The sequence below is a fragment of the Choloepus didactylus genome, chromosome 13 (assembly GCF_015220235.1).
Source record: "Choloepus didactylus isolate mChoDid1 chromosome 13, mChoDid1.pri, whole genome shotgun sequence".
NCBI lineage: Eukaryota > Metazoa > Chordata > Mammalia > Pilosa > Megalonychidae > Choloepus > Choloepus didactylus.
Window position 1 is genome coordinate 68,337,373 of NC_051319.1, and position 20,413 is coordinate 68,357,785.

Genomic DNA, 20,413 nt, shown 5'->3' on the forward strand with positions numbered 1-20,413 from the left:
AGTCTACAGAAGTAGGCGAATGGTTAGAAAGGTCTGCAACATTTTCCCTTCATCTCCCAATTCCTGCATTTACTGATTCTTCTCAGATATAGGTCCTTACATGCATATAAGTTCCAGTCTACAACTTTCCTGCTGCTCCTACTTGCCAGTATTTCATATTGTGCCAATTTTCCCTCAGAGCCCTAAAAGATTTGAACTTCACTATTTATTCCAAACTTCTGTTTCTAATAGCATCACAGGAGGAAAAGTGGTGATAAAATAATAAGCAGAAAATATTTTGTGTTTCCTTTTTTCAATCTGACCTCAATCTTTACAAACATTTTTATACATTTTCTTAAATGGCACATGTAAGAATTAAATCTGTTTTTCAGTATTCTAAACTAGAGGCTTCAAAAACTATCTTATTTTTCTCTTTTGTGTTATACAAACACAAACATAACTTTCTTTTCATACATCCATCACAGTGTAAATTCATCCCTCTAACTCTGTAATAATGGATTGCAAAGAAATAGTTTTATCCCAAACAATCTCACATAGTTCCTGTCTCTTCAAGAATGGTAGGCAGTGATGAGACATTGCGCAGAAAATGGTGAAAAATGGAGGAGGCAAGCAAAGCCAGAAGACCTGGCAGGGGTCTTTTCTTATTATTCCTCAAGTCTGTGGCGTCTGTCAAAAAGTGAAGCAAAAAGTTGAGGAAGTTATACAAATAATTCAAGAGAAAAACCAGTATTTTCCTTTATGACTGGCAAAACAATTTTTATCAATCTGAATAATACAGATGATACTCTTTAAAGAAATTTACTTCACAAATATGTACAAATACATTATGAGTGATTAAACTTCACAACTGTTTGTGAAAGAAGGAAGAAGGCTTGTAACAATTTTGAGTTCACGAAGCTTTCTAGTAACATCTCTCCCTTGGGAGAAATCTCATAGGAAACTGGTGACATAATGACCCAGTAAAATGAAGACTTAAATGTGGAGAACGAGTAACTAGATGAGAAGAAAAAAGAAAGGGTATGTAAAGTTCCTTGGGAGCTAAGAATGATTTTCTGGCTTCTGATAGGGTGATGTAGTCAAAAAGTTTGTTTCTCTGAGTTTACATATTATAATTAATTCATTTCAGTGAGACCCTGCAATATTTGCCTTTATGTGTCTGTCTTATTTCACTCAACATAGTGCCCTCAAGATTTCTTCGTCAACCCAATTCTTTTAAGATGGTTTTCTTCACACACTATACATTCCATCCTAAGTAAACAATCTGATATGAACTAATTATAATATGTAAACTCATAGACATGAAATATAAGTTACCAGGATATAGAAATGAGGCTACAGAATGGGGAGTGGTTGCTTACCATTACGGTGAACTCAAATGTTTGAAAATGGACAGGGGTGATGAATAGCATGTTATGAGAATTACTAACAGTGCTGAAAGGTGTGTGAAGGTGGTGAAAAGGGTAAGCTCAGAGTCACGTACGTCACCAGAAGGAAAGTTGGAGGTTAAAAGATGGGAATGTACAAAACACTGAATCTTGTAGTGGACAATGTCCGTGATTAACTATACAAATATTATAAATCTCTCTCATGAACTAGAACAAATTGTGTCACCATAACTAAAAGTTAATAATAGAGAGACATACAGGGAAAAAATATATATACCTATTGCAAACTATATACTACAGTTAGTAGTATTTTAACATTCTTTCATCAACAGTAACAAATGTACTATACCAAAACTATGAATCAATAATGGAGGGGGGCATGGTTAGGAGTATGGGAGGATCTGAGTTTCCTATCTTTTGGTCTTTATTTCTTTTCTGGAGTAATGAAATTGTTTTAAAAATTGAAAAAAAAATTGTGATGATGGATGCACAGCTGTATGTAGTACCATGGGCAACTGACTGTACACTATGGATCCTTCGATAGTTGTATGGTATCTTAACAATCTCAAAAAAAAATTAAAAAAAAGTAGAAATAAAATTTTCATAAAGTAATAAAAAAAAATCACAGTGGACCATGGACGATTGCATGGTATGTGAATATATATCAATAAAACTGAATTTAATAGAAAAAAAAAAGTTTGTTTCTCAACCAGACCAGAGAGAATAGAGAAGCAGAGAGAAGAAATGCCATTCTTCTATCCCAGCACTCAATTTGGCACAGCTTGGGATTTAACAGACAAATTCAATATCAAGAGGAAACCACGGCTGTAATCCTCATTTCTTTTCAACCTTCCCCTGTGGAAGCACATCTAACCTTTGGACAGGCTGGGAATTGGTAAAGAAGCCCTCGACCCTCAGGTCAGCATGCACACACGTGTGTCAGTGGGGACTGAAAGTTCTGCTATGGGGAAAGAGCATGGACTTGGGAGCCACGGAGAGCTGGATTCTTCTTCCACCTTCTCCACTTACTAGCCCTGTGGCCCAAAGTTCTTTAAGATCCCTGAAAAGTGACTTAATGTCTCTGGGCTTCAGCTTCCTTATCTACAAAGTGGACAGCGGTATATGACACATGGAAATAAGACAATTATATAAAGTATACAGCATGTAATATTTCCCCTTTACCTAGAGTGAACCATGAAATGGGTGAACGTAATTTAAGATGGGGAAAAAAAAAACATCTAAAAGATAAAAACATATGCACTCAAAATATATTAACTCATGCCACTGGATTGGAGTGTCACGGCAAGATCTGTGCCTACTGGTGGAAAATGAAGCTTTTAGCACACACGGGCATAGCAAGGGAGTTATTCAGTGAATGCGGGACCACTGAAGTCTCACTTCCTAACTGAAGATACTTCTCTGCTGTGCTCATTCGAATACAATTGACCATTACGCAAGATTTAACCATAATGGTGTACTGCTAACACACCATTATTTGTTTAAAAATGTGTATGCTTTCTTTGGAGTTAAAAGGCAGTTGTTGACACTTAATATTGAAAAGGCAAGTGGAAGGCTGGCAAAAGCCCTCAGCATGAAGCTTTATGCACATCCCACAGCTCTGCTTTTGAAATCTGCACCAAGGCTTCTGCAATTTGTCTCCCTTCAGTTCAACCGGGCGCTCTGCACCCTGCACAGGGCAGTTCCTGAGAACTAATTGTGCCTTGTTATTTCAGCAGGACTTAGGAGAAAGATGATTACCGGCTGTAGTTACTCAGTGACATTTCACTGCTTCTCTCTTATTCCCCTTTCCAGAGCTCTCCCACCAGCTGCTCATGGACACTTTCACCTCCACCACCACCACCAGGACCACCAACTCCCATATAATAATTCCCAATCATTTGCCTTTCAAAATTGTGAACCCCTTGGCTGCCAACACTTCTTAAACTATTTGTTCTTACATTTGGAGCTAGCCCAAATGATCCGGGAATCTTTCACAATTATGTCTCATTTTGTTTACTTCCTCTTATTCTTGGCTTAGACGTGCTTAGGGAAAACTTTGCTGAATTTTCTCTTATATTTGATAATACCTGAGGGAAAATTAGTGAAGACCACAGGCATTTTCTCTCTGCTCCCAAGAGGCTGTTCCTTTGAAAGGTATGTCACTCAAAATGCTCACATTTGTTAAATTCTGGGTGGTGAATACACACCCGTTTGCTATATTATTCTTTGTCCTCCTCTATATATTGTTAAACATAAAATACATCAAATAAAAAAAGTTGTGTGAAACACCTGCTTCGCTGCTCATAGACGTCCTCAAATGGGGAGAGGAAGGAGGCAGCAACTATACTAAAAAAGGTCCTTTTGAGAACATGAATTCTAATTTGTATTTCAACCCAAGCTCACTGCAAGCATCGGGACAATTTAAAATAATAGAATCTGGTCATGTAATTCTTTTTATGCATAGAACTGGATTTTCCCTCCAAATTAATCCTCTACCAGCAGTGGATGGGCTGAAAACATAGGCAACAAGCATGTAACTCACTTTCATCCAGCACAACATGTGAGCACTTTGGTTGGCTTGCTTTTTTAATGAAATGATTTTTAATGAAGCAAGCTGTGAATTCAATAGATACCTTGAAACAGCTTCTTTGTTACTAAACTTTAAGCAACAGACCAAATGCTGAATTAGCCACCAAAACGAAGAGAAAAATTCAAGCCTGAACAACTGCAGGATCAAGGAGTACTGAGGTTTGTCATTAGGTATGTCATCTGAACTGGCACAAAGGATGGTGCACAAACCCACCCACGTGGAGACAAGTGGTCTGATGGAAGACCTGCTTGGCGCCTGCTTGGCGATGTTATCAAAGGTCAAGAACATATTTTGCCAACACTAGGGTGTACTATAAACACAAGATATTGTTATCATTATTTTTACCACTGTCCACGCCAGTACACTGCCTCTTAGCAGTTCATTTACCTTGTGATTTTGAATCAGCCATTTCAGCTTACTTATAACGTGTAAGTTTATAGGTTCATTAGGCTCAATCTATAATATTCTGAAAGAAAGATGCTGATATAGAGAAATGCACATAGTACTAGAACAGTCTTTTAAAGGTGGAAGAAATCACCCAACCCTGGTAACGTAAGAGAGTGAAGAGGGCTGGGTGGGTGTAGGCAAAAGAGCAGAGGTGGGAGAACTGGAGGGTGCATGTTCCACCTACAGGTATTCAAATTCTTTTAAAAAAAGTGTTGACCTATAAACCTCATCTGCATGCATGATGAAATTGCCAGTCTGTGACCCTTGCTTTATTTCTGTGGTGAGGAAACTGAAGCACAAGAAGGAGAAGTGACTTGTTTAAGTTTTCACTGCAGGAAATGGGTGTGCAGGAGAGGAATCCAAGGCTTCCTGCCGCCAGCCCAGTGCTGGTTGCACTCACTCACAGAACAGCAGTGACAGTTGTGATGTTAAACTCTGCTTGGAAACACCCAGATTTCACGCAGTGGGAAGGCCTTCATTACATTATCCGTAAAATACACACAAGCTCTCTCAACACACTCTCCCTTTTGGTACATTACATTTCCTCTGTTCTTCACGCTACAACTCCTTATTCTGCTTGGTGAGGCCTTGGCCTCACCTGGAGGGAGAGTTGCCTCAGGTAGACACAGCCTAAAAGGAGGGACCAAAGCCTGGAGTGGTGGAGCAGGTAGAACCTGGGCCCTCCCATCCTTGAGCTCTGGTGGATGTGAGAGTGGGAGATGGGACCTCCTGGTGGAGTCAACCAAATTCCTCCCACATTCCATTTCACAGATGCTGGGATGTGACAGTCTCTTCCATTTTGTCCCTGTGGAACAGAGTATGGTGTAGGAGAGAGAAGCCTGATTGCAGAGCCAGGAGATCTTCTTACTTCTTACTCACTGAGGGAGTTTGAACATCTAACATAACCACCGTGAACCTGTTTCCTCCGCTACTAAATGGGGAATGTGATCTTTATCCCCCAAGGTTATGGTGAAGATGAAGTGTTGTTTGTATGCACAGTGCTTGGCTTCCTAAAAACTTGACTCCTATTCTCAATCTAAGTTCTTTCGGTTTGGCCTGATCCGTCTCACCCCTAAGCACACCTCTCCAACCCAGGCCAATACCTCCTTGCCAGGTGCCTGAAGTGCCCAGCTAGTTCCTCACTAGTTACTGAGTATATGAGAAGCTCCAGCCGCTCATCATTCCTCAAAACCTGGTTAAAGACTGATGACTGCGTGAGGAGTCAGGATTTCTCAAAAGCATAACTTGTATTTGTCAAATGGCTCAAACCAGTGTTGGTAGTTTGTGTAATGTAAGCCCTGTCCAACTACATCTGCCTTGGACTACAAGGAAAAGTGGTCATTTTCTATGATTTACATCCATCAGCCAAAAATATAATATATGGCTTGCAATTGGGGTTGGGTGAGGGGAAGTTCTCCATCCATTCATTCATTTACTTAAGAGGTATTTATTGACTGCCTATCACATGCTGTGATTATGGTATAACCACCTACTCACTGGCTGTGCTCATGGATTAGAAAGAAGAGAGGAGCTTGCCTGCCTTCCTACAAAGAAATGAATGGTGGGCCTGTGAATCTCCTTGAATCAGTTTTTATCCCCAATGGTATAATTTCTTAATTGCCCCAATGCTTCACGGTTTGCTGATGGAAACAAATACTCTGAAACAAAAAGCTCATGCTTTAATTTAAACTACTATATTAAAAACCAAAGCAAAACAAAACTCATTACAATAAAAGTCCAGTCATGTTCCCACTTAAATCTCATATATACATATTAGGAGGATTTAAGTGAAGTCTTGATCTATTAAAAAGCCAGTGCAAAGGTACAAAGTGGTTTCTCTACAGCAATTCAACTCTCTTCCCTGCTGTGTAGCTGGAGACTACCCTGAATCCAGGGCACACTTTAAAACCATTTTCCTCCAGGGATTTAAAGCAAAAAGATTCATAAATTAAAAAGTTTGAAAAAAAAAACCTCTTAATCCTCATCTCCCTAGCTTTACATCCCATTATTCTGGGTAACTGATATGTGTGAAAACACTCTCAGTTTCAATTTAGCTAAAGCTCTGACTCACAGGGAATGACTTTTAAATCGTTCATACAATTCCTATTATTCAGCTGGGTCTGTGTAAAAGAAATAGAAATACAGAAACCTAATCATACCCTCTGTGAAAAATCACCATGTCTTCCTGATCTGAGGAAGACCAGATTCTAGGAAGCCTTTCCTCCAGATTTCCACTATTTCCTGGCTGTTTCATTTTAATCACAACATTGTTGAGTTGATCTATTACTTCATGTGCCTCCTGGGAAGGGAGGGTTTTACTGTTACATGTCCTAGGTGTTAGGTCCAGAGCCATTCAAGAATCCACACAACGCAGCGAGTCATGGTTTAAGTAGAGAGTTTAAGGTTTATTAGAGGAAGAAAGTGGAAGAAAGCAGGTGGGAGCCATCAGAAAAGAAAGAAAGGAAAAATGGCTCCGGCCCTCTATCTGAGAGCAGTATTTTTTAAAGGAAAAACCCATGTGGGGAAGGAAGGGTGCTGGGGGAGAAAGGTGACTGTTGAGTGCGTCCTGTGCCTCAGTTGGGTGGTTGTTAGGATTCTAGCCCATTATTCTTCCCAGAAAAGCAGCTGTGTTATCTATCTAGGGAGAGCAGGCCTTTTTGGTTGTTCGTCTTATAGACATATTTGACCTTGCTTTTACCCGCCTTTTGGGGTTGGGGCGCCACCGTGGCTGAAATAGCCTTGAACAGCCTTCATTCTTTAGTTTATGGGGCACCTATTTTCTGTGAGATAAGCAGCAGGGCCCCTGGATCAGACATTCCTTCTATATGTTAGACTCTTTTTTCTGGGGTCTGACACTAGGAAACTCTAGTGGCAAATTTTCCCATCGTCAGAAACAGGTGTTGCAAGAACTCTATTTGAACATAGTAAAATGATGGACTTTTTGGCAAACTTGTCAGTCAGATATGTAATAATGGCAATAGTCTGAAGTCAAGGCACTCCTTTTTGGGAACAAATCATGGTATTTTTACTGTTTTACTGTATTTTACCATTGGTTTGAGGAAAAAAATGGTATCAGAGCTCAATTTACAGAGAGAAATGAAGAAAACAAAAAATGAGCAGGAAGGAGGACATAAAACCACCCAGGCTATTCATTCAGTGAATCCTTTTATGGTTAGTGGGTATCTATTTACTATGTTCTACTGGGTTATTATTCTTGGAGACAATTTATCTTACAAATAACCACTGGCTACATTTTTCATCATCAACAAAAAATATGTAGCTTTAAATGGCCGCTGTGGAGGTATGAAATGCATTCCGGTTATTTCTGCTCTTCCTTTTTACAATGTAGCATGCGAATGCTTTCCTTTCAAGCTTTACATGATTGGATACAGACCTTATGAGATTTATATTAGCTGGACCATAGAGGAAATTCACTTACAGCTGAATAATTTAGACGATTTCCATGTAACTCTCTTGGTTGAAACTAGTTCTTATTTTACTGGCTTACTTAGCACCAAAAAATATTTAGAGTATAAAATTGACAATGAACTTACCAAAAGAGATGGAAAGATTTAGTCTGGCTAAGTAGATAGGTAAGTAAGTAGATGGATACACACACACACATACACATACAGACACATATACATAAAATCAACTTATTGAGGTATAAATTACATACCATATAATGTGCCCATTTTAAGTGGAGAATGTATTTTTCTGCACAAAATTTTAGGGTTATGGAGACCAAAAGATGTCATGAAGAGCTCCTAGCTCATCCTCCTCCATACTGCCACTCAGAGAAACCGGGCAAAGCAGCACGATGGTCAGTGGCAAAATGGGGAGGTGACATCCAGTTTGGAGATATGATTTGGCCATTACGAGTAGAAACTCACCCTTGGATGGGGGGGAAGACTTTACGTAGCAACTTGTGTATATACCACAGGCCTGGGATTCTGATCAGTTAAAAATAAACATCTAACTGCTGGCTGCAGAGAGTGCAGAAAAGAATCTAATATCTTAGGAGCAGCGGTGTATAGGACGATGAAGGGTTACTTTGAATGAGGGACAAAGAAGAATTTAATGAAAAATGAAAGCCTGAGGTGTTAAAGTAATTCCGACCAATGTTAATGTTGGATTCTGACAAATAAAATTTATAAATGACTTTTTTAACCACTTCATCTAGAAACAGGAGCTGTTACTGTCACATCGATTTTGATGTTACATGTTATGGAATTTTCTTGCTTTAATGACAAGGCAGATCCAACTGGTAAATAAAGTAATTATTAAAGCAATTAAAAGAGTAAAAGTGAGAAATAAATTAACAATCCTATGCTTAACCCAAATAGGTAGGTTTTGCTTTTACTGGAAAAAAAAAAAGATGTATGTTTATCTTCTTGTTAAAAAATATTGAGAAATAAACGCTCACTATGAATAAACTGGCCCTTTGGTAAGAGGGGGAAAAGTCAATTAGTAATATGTAATTTGTTTAACAATCTGCCTGCACCTGGTTCTCATTTGTCCTCCAGCTGAGAAACCACAGACAGCTTCTTTTTATTGCTTGTGGTCAAACAGCAAGTTCATTTTGCCATGGGATGATCAAACGGCCAGTCTCCCCCAACTTAAGGAAGTTTGCCTTTCACTTTCAACTTGTTCAATCATCATTAACTCTGAAAAATGTCACATTCCATTTGTGCAATGAAAATTTCACCACTGGTGAACATTTGGGAAGTTTTTGTAGGTGAGGCCCTAAATCTTGCAGAGCACCTCACACATTCTCAAGGTCATTTGCCTTGCTCCCTGGTTTAATGACAGTTTCCCAAGATCCTGGAGTCTGTCTGTGGCCTGAAATAGGAAACTTTGAAGATACCTCTGTGTGGAGGGTACATATTTCCCTCTCTGAGACTGAAGGGCTCACTGTGTGACACAATTCGACACATACATGTTATCTGGGAGAAACTAAGATGTGCAATGGACACGCATATATGCACATACACACACCCTGTCCTTTGCTGTTTATTACACACACATACACTGGGATTTTTACCAAGCAAAAATACAAGTCTTTACAGGTAAAATACTAGTAAAGAAGAATGTTGGATGGAACCCATTTAAAAGCAGGGGCTCTTACTCTGGGAAATCAACTTCCTGGAGAGGCTACAATATCAACTCAGGGACACTCCAAAAGGTATTCTGGAAAGGAAAAATAGGTTTCCTTTCACTTTTGCTTTTGAGCATGAGAAATCATCTCCTTTGTTTATTATTTAATCTTAATCATTGTATTTCCCCCTCCTCAGAAAAGTTCTGAAATGTTAAATCCCAATGAATCTGGCATAGAACCAAATCCCCAAAGGGCACTCTACAAATATGAATTTCTGAAAGTGGTTGTCACACGGCAAGATGGATAAGAGACACTTAATCCATAGTCTTAAGAAAGGCATAGAGTCTATTGGGCCAAGTCAAATAAATTTTGTGCCTTTTGGCAAGTCAGTCAATAGCAAAAACAGGCCCCCTTCTCAGGTTGTGATTAAGTTTTCAAGGACAAAATCAAGAGAATGTATACAAAGAACTCTGAAGAGCCTTCACAAACGCCTATGTAGTAACACATTGCTTACATGAATGGTTTCTGAGGAGGGCTTCTTTGTTTCTAGCCCTAATTTTAATTCCAGGGTTTCACTGGGTTAGCTGCAGAAATAAGGCAAAGGTTAACAGCAGGTCTGGATTACAAGCTTAATGTCTTGGCCCCTTTTGGCTAGCTTTGCTTCATAATATATTAGAATAGTTACTGTTATCAATATCCAATGTTTAAATGACTAGCAGAAGTTGGGGTTGAGGGAAAGGGCAGAAATAGTCCAATGACATTTTCCAATTCCTCCAACTAATGTTAAGACCAGACACTGGGTCTAAAGAAGAGTTGTGTGCCTCTAAAAACATGAAAGCCAATGTCCTGCCATTTTAAAGGCTGGGTTGATGGCACCAGCTTTTACAAAAAGCAATTCTAATATTAGGTCATTAGCCCGAAAAAGTTTGTGTATAATTTCTCAGGAGATTTTTTTTTTTTTACTCAGACATGCATATGTGCCAGTACTCTTCGAAGTGCTTTATAAATATGAACTAATTTAATTCTCGTAATAATTCCAAGAGGTGAAGTAACTTGTCCAAGTTCACAGAACTATAAGTAGTGGAGTGGGATTCAAACCCAGGAAGTCTGGGTCCATATCCATTATCCTATGTAGCTGTATTTTTTCATGAAGACCTCTCAAAATATGCAACCCGAATGCCCATTTATCTGAAGCTTCAAGTCAGCACATGGCGTCCAAAGAGAAAAGCATATGATCTGTTTCCACCACTTCATAGGGACTGAAAAATGAAGATTAAGTCTCTAAACTTCCTTTTTCTCCTCAAGCGATTTCTTTTACTTTCTGGTTTTTATTATAATGGAGGTCATACTTCTGTTGGCTCCCGAGTGAGTCTCTCTTCCTCTCCCCACCCCCCACACTCTCTCTGACACACACACACACACACACACACACACACACACACACACACACACACACACAGAGCTATTACCGTGCTTCAGTGAAGCTGCACAGGGTTTGTGATACTGGGCATAAAAGCATACATCATTTGCTCATTAGAGCTAAGTTTTTGGGACGTGCCCCACTTACTGACCTCCACTAACGGCCGGGGTTTGCGCTCGACTGCAAACCTGAAGTGGCAGAGTTCACAGTAGCTGGTGTTTGAGGACGACAGCCAGTGTTCCAGGCAGCTCCGATGAATTGTCCCCAAGGTCCCCGTACATTCACATGGAGAGAGCAAATCCTCTTGGCTGCTTCCCTCGTGGCAGATCCTGCACATGGGCCGGTCATTGAACGGGCTGCAAGAGAAGGAGGGGCACCTGCTGGTCACTGACTGGAAACCACCGCCATGTGATGGCTCACAAGCTCTGTGTCCTTTGTCTCTTCCGTGGGAACTACTCAGATTAGACATCTGCTTTAAAATCCTTTAGATCGACACTTGCACTCGGCAGTAGGGGACAGTGCCAGGGTCTGGGAAACTCTAGAGCACTCGTGCTATCTACTTTTGCCAACATAAAGAAGTAGGGGGTGGATGATATCAAAGCAGCTGGGTGTGGCCCAGAACCGAAAGTGAGTAAAAATGGGCAACAGGTGTTTTTTTTTTTTTTTTTTTTTTTTTTTTTTTTTTTTTTTTGCCTTGAGCAGGTTAGGCAAGCTAACAATCAAAAACTAAAAACCATCTCATACCATTAAGAACAGACTTTTTTTTTGTAAATGATACCAATTGTAGTTTCTAGACAAATGGTGTCTTTTGCACCAGGTTAGGACACTTTTGTAGATCCAGCGGCTCCTTTCATTTCTCCTTCCAACAAATGGGGAAGATAAGAGGAGGGAAGTTAACCTGCCGCCAACACCAAAGTCGCCACACATAACCGCAGCCTGAGGCACAGCATGGTCCTTTGAGCTTTCCTAGGATGCTCTCGGGATGCCAACGAGACTAAACTCAAAGTGAGTAATGAGTACGTCCTACTGAGGTGGGCTCAGTCTACAGTTCTGCATCTAATTTGGAAAAACCACTTCTGCACATTTCACGGACGCAGCAGAGTCTAGTGGTTCCTGGTGCAGACTTGGGACTCCAGCTGCCTGGGTTCCCAATTCCAGCTTTTCTGTTTATTGGCTGGATAACTTTGTGCAAGTAACTTCATTGCTCTGGACTCTACTTCCCTCTTCCCTAAAATGGGGACAAAGAATGGCACCTTCCTTATATGGTAACTGCAAGGATTAAGAAAGATACTCCATATTTGGAAGCTTAGAACAGGGACCAGCACAGAGTAAATACTCAGTTAATGCTACTTATTTTTTCGCTCATGAAAAATAAAATAACGTGGTCTCGTCACAGAAGTCAGTGGTCAATGGAAGGATCAACCTAAGATTGCCTCACTTCTTGATGGATGCTGGGTCCTGTGAGAGGATCCATCCCTCTCTGATCAAAGGCCTCTTCTACACTTGGCCTTAGATTTTAAAATATGTCATCCTTATCTGTCAACCCTAGGACCAGCCTATTTACCCACCCTCCCTGGTCTCTTCTCCAGCCCTCCAAGGATGACGGTGACCCAGGCCTTTGCCCATCACTCTCTTTAACACCACCTTTGGGTTCAATGGAAACAGCAATGGAAACACTGTTGTTTCCCAAAGGCTTTTTTGGGAATGATCATGGGAATGAGTGAAGTCTAGAGGGGCATTAAAAGAGGAAAGGATCCCCACTTCACTCCTCATCCCCAACTGTCTAAAAGACCCTCTCACACTCAGAGGCAGAAAAAAAAAATTGGAGTCAACTTTCCCCCTCATTATTCTTGGCCTTCTTCATTCTCATTGACCCACATGCATACAAAACTCTGAAATCTTCTGGTTTACATTACTGAATGGTATGATAGCATGTAAAAATGCCTGGCAGACAAACAAACATGAATCAGGCTCACAGGTCTCTGTCATCTCAACTATGCAGCCTGTTCTTCCTGAACAAATGAAATGGCTGAGGGCTGCAGGGGTGATTGACACACATCCAGTTATCCAGGCTCAGTTCACAGAAGAGCAGTGACATTCACCTCCCTCATCGGGTTCTGAGTTCTAACCAATTTTTAGAAGTTCTCCAAGAGGTGGAAAGATACATATTAAAAAATTTCCATTTCTTTCCTTTGCAATAGCTACGCAGATTTAAAATAGAACGTGTATGGACAATGTCTACAACATGCATGGGTGTGTGACTGCATGTCTGAGGGCCACCACCTTGTTCTACCCAGGCTGGGGGTGGCAGAAAGTGCTGTGGCGCCACCAGTAGACCTGCTGCAGGCATCTGTAAGGATCTGTGGGCTGTATCTGCATCAGAGGCATTGACTGAATCACTCACACCCAGACAAGGGGTCAGGGTGTGAGTGAATGACCCAAAGCTTCAGGGTTAAAAGTGTCAGTGCTGACACCAAAGGGTAAATCCAGTGTGGACAGTATACATTCACAATGCTGAAAGTCTCATTGCTCTATTAAGAGAAAAAAAGCTGGACAAGCCAAGGTGCACCAAAAATCTAGACACCTGTAGCAAGAAGAGCTTTGGTTCCCAATCTGCCATTGGACCACAGTAGCGCAAGAGGAGCCCCCTAGGGAACAGTCTCAGCCTGGACAAGCAGTCTTTGTCCTGTTCAGGGCCTTCGCCATGGCTTTGGTTCAGCACTCAGGGAAGACCAACTGTGGAGGTTTTAACAATAGCACTTGTTCCTAGGGTGGGGTGGGGGTGGGGGTCAGGGATGGGGGCCCCTGGGGAGAGAAGGGCAACACAAGAGGCCCCCAAGTGGGGATGTGCCAGAAAAGAGACTTCCTGAAAGCAGTCCTGGGCCAAGCTTCCAATCAGGTGGTGCTATTAGCATGCATACCAGGAATGTCCTTTCAAAAAGTTTTGACCACAAATCAGATCACTGTGGCTCAGTCACCTGAAGTCGGGTGCCTTCTTCATTCTATTCTAACAAAGGGCTACTGTTAGAGGGTAATTACCATAGCAATGTCAAAATAACAAATGTAAAGCAAGCAACCTCATGTTTGTGGGATCCTTCCTTGCCTGGCTCTCTTGCAAGTGTGACTTTAAGAAGAAAACTAGACAACGTGAAGTTTAGCTTTTTACCCTATTGCCATGGAAACGGTGATGACAGAATTTGTGAAGTTATTTTTTTTCCACCCAGCACCTCCTCTCACCTGAGCACTAATTACATCCCCTTTAGCATTTTCCATCTGACAATGAGTTCTACGGATCAATTACAGATTCATTTATTTTAATTGTGGTACTACCTCTGGGTGGCAAGAGTCCGCACTACTGTTGACAGCAGCTGCCCGTCCTTGGCCGAAACTTGCATGACATACTGTGGCTGCCCATTCACTAGGCTGCCACAATCCTCCACGGTCTTCACCACGGGTGCAGCTGAGCTGGTGCAGTCTGGCAGGACTTCGGGCAGGTGACTGCAGCGGCTGGTTGTCATGGTAACAGACAGCAATTACTCTGCTAATGGCTTCCACATTCATACAGGATTTCCATCTAAGAGAGATTAGAAAACAGTTTACTTGGGCAGGGTAGTTAATAGGAAATGGAGAATTACAGGCTATCAACATCATCATGTCATTATTTAATATAAATAACAGGGGGAGCCTAGATGTGACACATTATCTTGTTACCATTTAATATGTAGACACACACGCACACATACACACAAAGCCCATAAGAAATAGAAGTGGTTATGAACAAGACTTGTCAGTGCACATAAACACTCAGAAGCCCTGCTCGCCAGGAGGGGAAGGAATGATGGCTCTGAAGCCCAGATCGGTAAAGAAGATAAGCAGCTCTCCCTGCTCTGTGCCAGAGAAGCGGTAAGTCTTGGTTGACACTCCCTAAAAGTTACTAGAGTCATTATTAAAACAGTTTGCAACTATTTTTCCTTGTAAGCAATTTATTCTCCATGCAGCTTCATTCTGAGATACTGAGATTAAAAAAAGAAGAAGAAAAAGAAGAAGGAAATGAAAAAAGAATCTGGCCAAGTAGCACCTTCTAGAACAATACTCACCAAACATTAGTCATTCAATTAATGTACCACCTTTCTGACTTTGCCATATCTGTGTCCCTTAATACAATTATCTGCTTAATATGTTTTCAAAATTAACCTCCTTTAAAAACTCAACCTATTTTAGCCTTTTTCTGAAAGAAAATTATTCACGAAATGATGAGTTGGATGAGCCTCTTACTTTTTTTCTAATGAACATACATTAAAATAAATACATTGCCATGGGTTTTTTTGTTTGTGTACTACCTGAAAACCAGGGGCACATGCATCAGCTTGAGGAAACACAGAGGAGAATACAAGAAACTGATGAATGCGATCTCTACTGCCTATTAAAAATAATCCATTCTTAACAAGGGCCTTACATCCCTGACAAATAGTGTATAGTGTATCAGATAAATCACAAAGAATTCTCTTCCCAATCTGTGTGGTGCTGGCTTGGGTTGTGACCTCATGTTCAAATCATTCGGACCCACAGGAGTGAGGAACCCCAGTGCATTCAATAATAGGTCTTCATGTGATACATAAGAAATAGAGAGCTTTACAGAAGCTTGAGGGAGGAATTATTTGTACCCAAAGGTGAGATTACACAGTTTCACAGTCCATACACACCAATTCTGCTCAGCTGGCTCTCCTTGAGCTCGTGAGTCCAAAGTGGCCTTGACTAAGAAGAGAGGGGCAGAATTGACTGGTGGACTGAATTCACGTCAGTAATCAGTCTTGGCAGCTCAAGGGCCCAATACCAGCAGGACTTTTGGAATTCCTCAAAGAGCTATCTCTACTTAATACATTTTATATGATCTTCCCAACTTCCAACACAAGACAGACAACACACGTCAACTGGACATTCCCAGGGAGAGAAACAAGTGTTTCTGGATGTACTGGAGCTGATACACTTCATCCCGATAACCATATGTCAAGAAGGCCTGATTGTCTGAGACAACTGAATGTGAGTATAATCCCCCCCTTGTTGCTGAGGTGTCTGGCTGGCCTTGCTCCATCATCCTCCCCCTTGCCACCCCCTCATCCTCCCTGGCTGCCACAGGCTGCGCTATGCAGCTTGCAATGGGGAGAGTGCTGCGGATATCCATGCCGTGGACATGACTTTTGGGGGATTCTCAACCAGCAAGTACTGAACACTCAAGGAAACAGACAGCATAGTTTTGTTTTAAAAAAGGATTTGTTGCCTTTTGTTCATTGTAAAAGCAAGAAGGGTATATTATACAAAATACAGAAAAGTACAAAGAAGACAATAAAACTCACACATAAACCCACCACTCAGATAACCACAGTAAGCTTTTCGGATGGATGCCTTTTATTTTTCTGGCAAGATGAGCAGGGTGGAGTTGATTTGTAGCTGAAGTCAGAGAGCTTTTTTTATTTCTTTTAAAAATGGAGTTATGGTAGCTCTCAGGCCACAGAACAAAAGGATGTTAAAAAACCATCCTCTTCTAAAACTGTGTATAAAGCGCCTGCTCTGGCTTGCCTTTACAAAACCCCATTGACATGATTTTAAATTCTCCTAATGCTTCACAGTCACCAAGTGTAACTTCCTGGCACAGCTCTCTTGCTTCACAAGGCGGCCATAGATTAAGAGCCAGGGGTGTGTTGGCAGGAAAAGCAGACACAGTGACCTTCTTGCCGCATAGAATGATTATGTCTGGGTGCACTCTGAGAGTCTATTTTCGGGTTTTGCATAACTCCAACCCAGAGGCCAAAAGCTCCCTCCCTACACTTGATGGAACTGGAAGGCGGCGGGGACGGAGTGCAGAGAGAGTGTCAACAAGACCCAGGGCTGCCAGTAGTTAGGCTACCTTTAGAGAAGGAACTGTTACTCTGGCACATATGTCCCTAGATTCATTCACCTCTAACCTAGATTAATTCTTCAACAAAGGAGGTAGCTCTAAACGTATGACCTCGGTCAACAATAAAATGCCCTTAAAAATTCTCAGAGCAGAGTTTCCCTTAAACTCATTTTATATCTTTAATTTCACTTCTGGATGATATACTTCATTTCACTTCTCTTCTCAAAGGCAAAAGAGATCTTACTTATATTATCAGTTTTTTCCATTCACAACAGGTGTGCCAGGCACTGAGTTTGGCATAAAGGAAAAAAAGGCGCCTCTACCTTGTCTTCTCTTAAAAGCAAGACCTGGCTCTTTCCTTGTGTCTCTGCAGAACCCTACACCAAGATCCTCGAAAATCCCACCCAAATTAGGACATGCTAAAAATGATACTCTAGTCCAATATACACCGAAGAATGCACCAGCATGTCCACTGAACACCACACACCAGAATAACCTTGAGATATTAAGACTGGCATTGGGCAAATCTCACAAGCCAGCGCTGAGTCCAGCTGCTGATTTCTGGATTCCAACAGTCCTAAAAGGCCATGACTTGAACTGCAAATAAGGTGGGAGGCATTACACGGAGCATGGGCACCCCTGATCCTAGTGGGGATGGCTGAGTTGGTTCTAATCCCAGAGGAGTGGATCCGATCACTACTCAGGGAGAGGAGGAGGGAAGGGAGGACCCTGTCCACCGATCTCAGGAAAAAGGAGGCCCAGAGGCCTAGATCCAGGCATGGGGCAGAAGTGGGCCTTGCAGGCCATGCCCACTAATTGACATGCTTATGTTGCACCTGGGGCAGTGACAAATGGCACTCTGCATTTCCCTGTCTCCTTCAGAGCCACCTGGGAAAACAATGGGCTGTTGCTGTGGATGCTACAAAGAGTGGACGGTTTGCAGCCTAGCACTGGTCTTCCACTGATCTGTCTGCAAAATTTCAAGCATCATTCAACTGCTTGCTTATCAATAGTGCACTGCTCTTGTGGGAAAGAAGCTTCCTAGACCACAAGAATTCTGCTCTCTGGGATTTCTCAGGACAAAAACACATTGCTGGGATGGAACGGTGTATGTGTAAACTTGAAATCTCAAATGGCACTATAGGATAGGCCCTTTGTTGGCCAGGCTTGCCGCCTTGTATAACTTCTTTCTCAAGCTGAGAATAAAAAAATGATTTGGCACAGGCCAAATTCAGCTGTACATGGGAAGAGTGTGAATAGGTGGATGAGAGGGAGATAACAAAAATGGGAGGAGTGGAGAAACAAAGAAAGCCTGATTAGAGAATTGTTAATTTAAAAAGGCTTTTCTGTTAAACTGTGACCCCTGCAAAGGATAGAGTACAGGTTTTGCAAAAGGAGGAGACCACCATGCTGCAGCTAACTGTTGCTATGTTTCTGGAACAGGCTGTCATTGGAAGTGATTTCCATGAGAACATGGATTGCATGAGGAGGATACACAGATAGAATGTGGAAGAAGGGAAGGAAAGTGAACCTGCTCACCACCTCTGCAGCCTCCTTGCCTCAGCAGTCCCCCAAACCTCTAGAAGGATCATGGAGATTTGGGGAAAAGCTCTCTTCTTAGAGGCAGAACACTTGAACCTAACTTCTGGACTCACCACTCACCAGGACAAATCACTCAGCCTCTCAAACAGGTATTTCCTGCATATTTGTACTTAGGATACTAAAACGTCTTGAGCTACTCACCTGAGTGTATGTGAGGCCTAATGTGATAATACATGTGAACATGCTTTGTAAATTGGAACATGCCAATCACAGATAAGGCAGCATTCTATTACTATATTACCTTAATTCCTGCTCTTTCTCTAGCATATGCTCCTTATGTCCAGAAAAGCTTTTAAAACTGTCTTCCCCCATGGCTGGTCAACCTATTCCATGCTGTACCTTTTGTGTCACATTTGAGCTGACATTGTACCATCCCATCTCTTTCAGCTAGGAAGCATAGAGGAACCTCTTTCTTGCATATCCACTTCACATTCTCCCCAGCCCTGTCTCCTTCAGATCTCCTAACAGACTTGATTCTTCTATGAAAATGTCTAGTAAAGATAAATGATGAGAAATTTCTCTTATGTTTGAGATACCTGGATCTATTTGTTACAGCAGCTACTGTTATCCAAACTAATCTAGCATATGACAAATATACTAGAAAATAAACACAAGCCACTCTCAAGTCTCTTTTTAAGCTTACAGTGTTGAGCCACCTTTAACCTCTTAGATGCAGGACTAGAAGGCTGTTTGGGGGAGAAATTTATTCTGGTATCTTGGATATAAAAATTACCCACAATGTTTAAAGGTGAAAACAAGTGTGTGTGTTGGCTGACACGCACCCTGGTCATGCGGGCTGCCTGGGCAGTGGTTTAAGCAAGCCCAACTTGGAGGGGTAGTCTGGCAGGAATGGACCTTCCAATTCAATCCTATCGCCCAATCTCAAAGATTTTAAGCAGGAGCCCCTCAGTTCCCAATATGCCCTGGAAGGATCTTGTGTCACGCCACAACCAGAGTTGACCAACAAAGCAAACCAAAGAAGCAAATTCATTATTCATTCTTTCATCCATTCAAACAAATATTTTTCTATTTTTTGAGAGCTTTGTTGGGAAAGTTCTGGTGATTCAGGGTTCAGCCATCTCAAATCCTACTGTATATTTGCAAAGGAAAACTGCAGGCCACCAAGTAGTCAGTGTTCCCCAGACCCTCTCAGGGGACTGCAGAGTTGTGAGGACTGGCAGCTTTCCACTACCAATCATGCCCTTGTTAATTTAGGGGAAACCACCTGATGCCCTAAATTTGGGGGAATGAAGCTTCAGAACTGAACTGTGGAATGGCTACACATGCTGCTCTGCTCCCACAGAGTTCTGCATCATTAAGAATGCTCCAGGATTCAGTCACCTGGCTCTGGTTTTACAAGAGTGAATCTGCTTCAAAAAGGATCTCTAAAATGTCCCTGAGCCTCCTGGGAGGGGCTGCACACTCAAGGAGTAGAGCCTCATCTAATGAGACTAATGCCTGGGCAATATAAGTCTGTGATTGAAATGGAGGGAAAAGTAGCAATAATGGCCTGTTCAGAACTTTCCCTTTGGAGTTAGATTTTTTGACTTTGAATTCTAAGAACGTTCTCTGAGAATAGGAATGCTCTTTGATAGAACCTTTCCCTGGCTTTTTAGGCACGTTAAAACCAGACAGTGCACTGCATGGCTGATGAACTGACTTAGAGTATCCTGAATGTTCAGAGAAAATGAGGGAAGGCAGAAAATCACACACTGACCTTCTTTTTCAATGAAAATCAAGCAAATGGCTAATTTCAAAACCATTAACATGTAAAAGCGGCACATTTCTTCTGAGAACAGGACACAAAGGCTCTCCAAGGAGATGGCTGGGACATGATTACCAGCAACATTTAAGTTTTCAGAAACACGCCAAGGAGGCTATTCACTAAGAATGTGTAGCAGCAAAGTAGCTGCTTCATTAAACTTAAATAGCTGCGGCAGGGCTGTGCTTACAGACCCACACTACCAAATTACAC

At 41.6% G+C, this 20,413-nt stretch overlaps 1 protein-coding gene across 3 annotated transcripts in view; it reads right to left on the reverse strand.

Moving 5' to 3' along the window:
- The window catches only part of MARCHF3 (membrane associated ring-CH-type finger 3), a 155,339-nt gene that overhangs the window by 22,965 nt on the left and 111,961 nt on the right, over positions 1–20,413 (reverse strand). For all 3 annotated transcript variants that reach the window (XM_037802094.1, XM_037802093.1, XM_037802092.1), the window contains exons 2-3: positions 14,271–14,514; positions 11,092–11,296 (exon numbers count right to left, since the gene is read on the reverse strand). In XM_037802094.1, coding sequence (XP_037658022.1) covers positions 11,092–11,296; positions 14,271–14,458 — 393 coding nt within the window. In that variant the 5' untranslated portion in view covers positions 14,459–14,514. The remainder of the gene's footprint in view (positions 1–11,091; positions 11,297–14,270; positions 14,515–20,413) is intronic.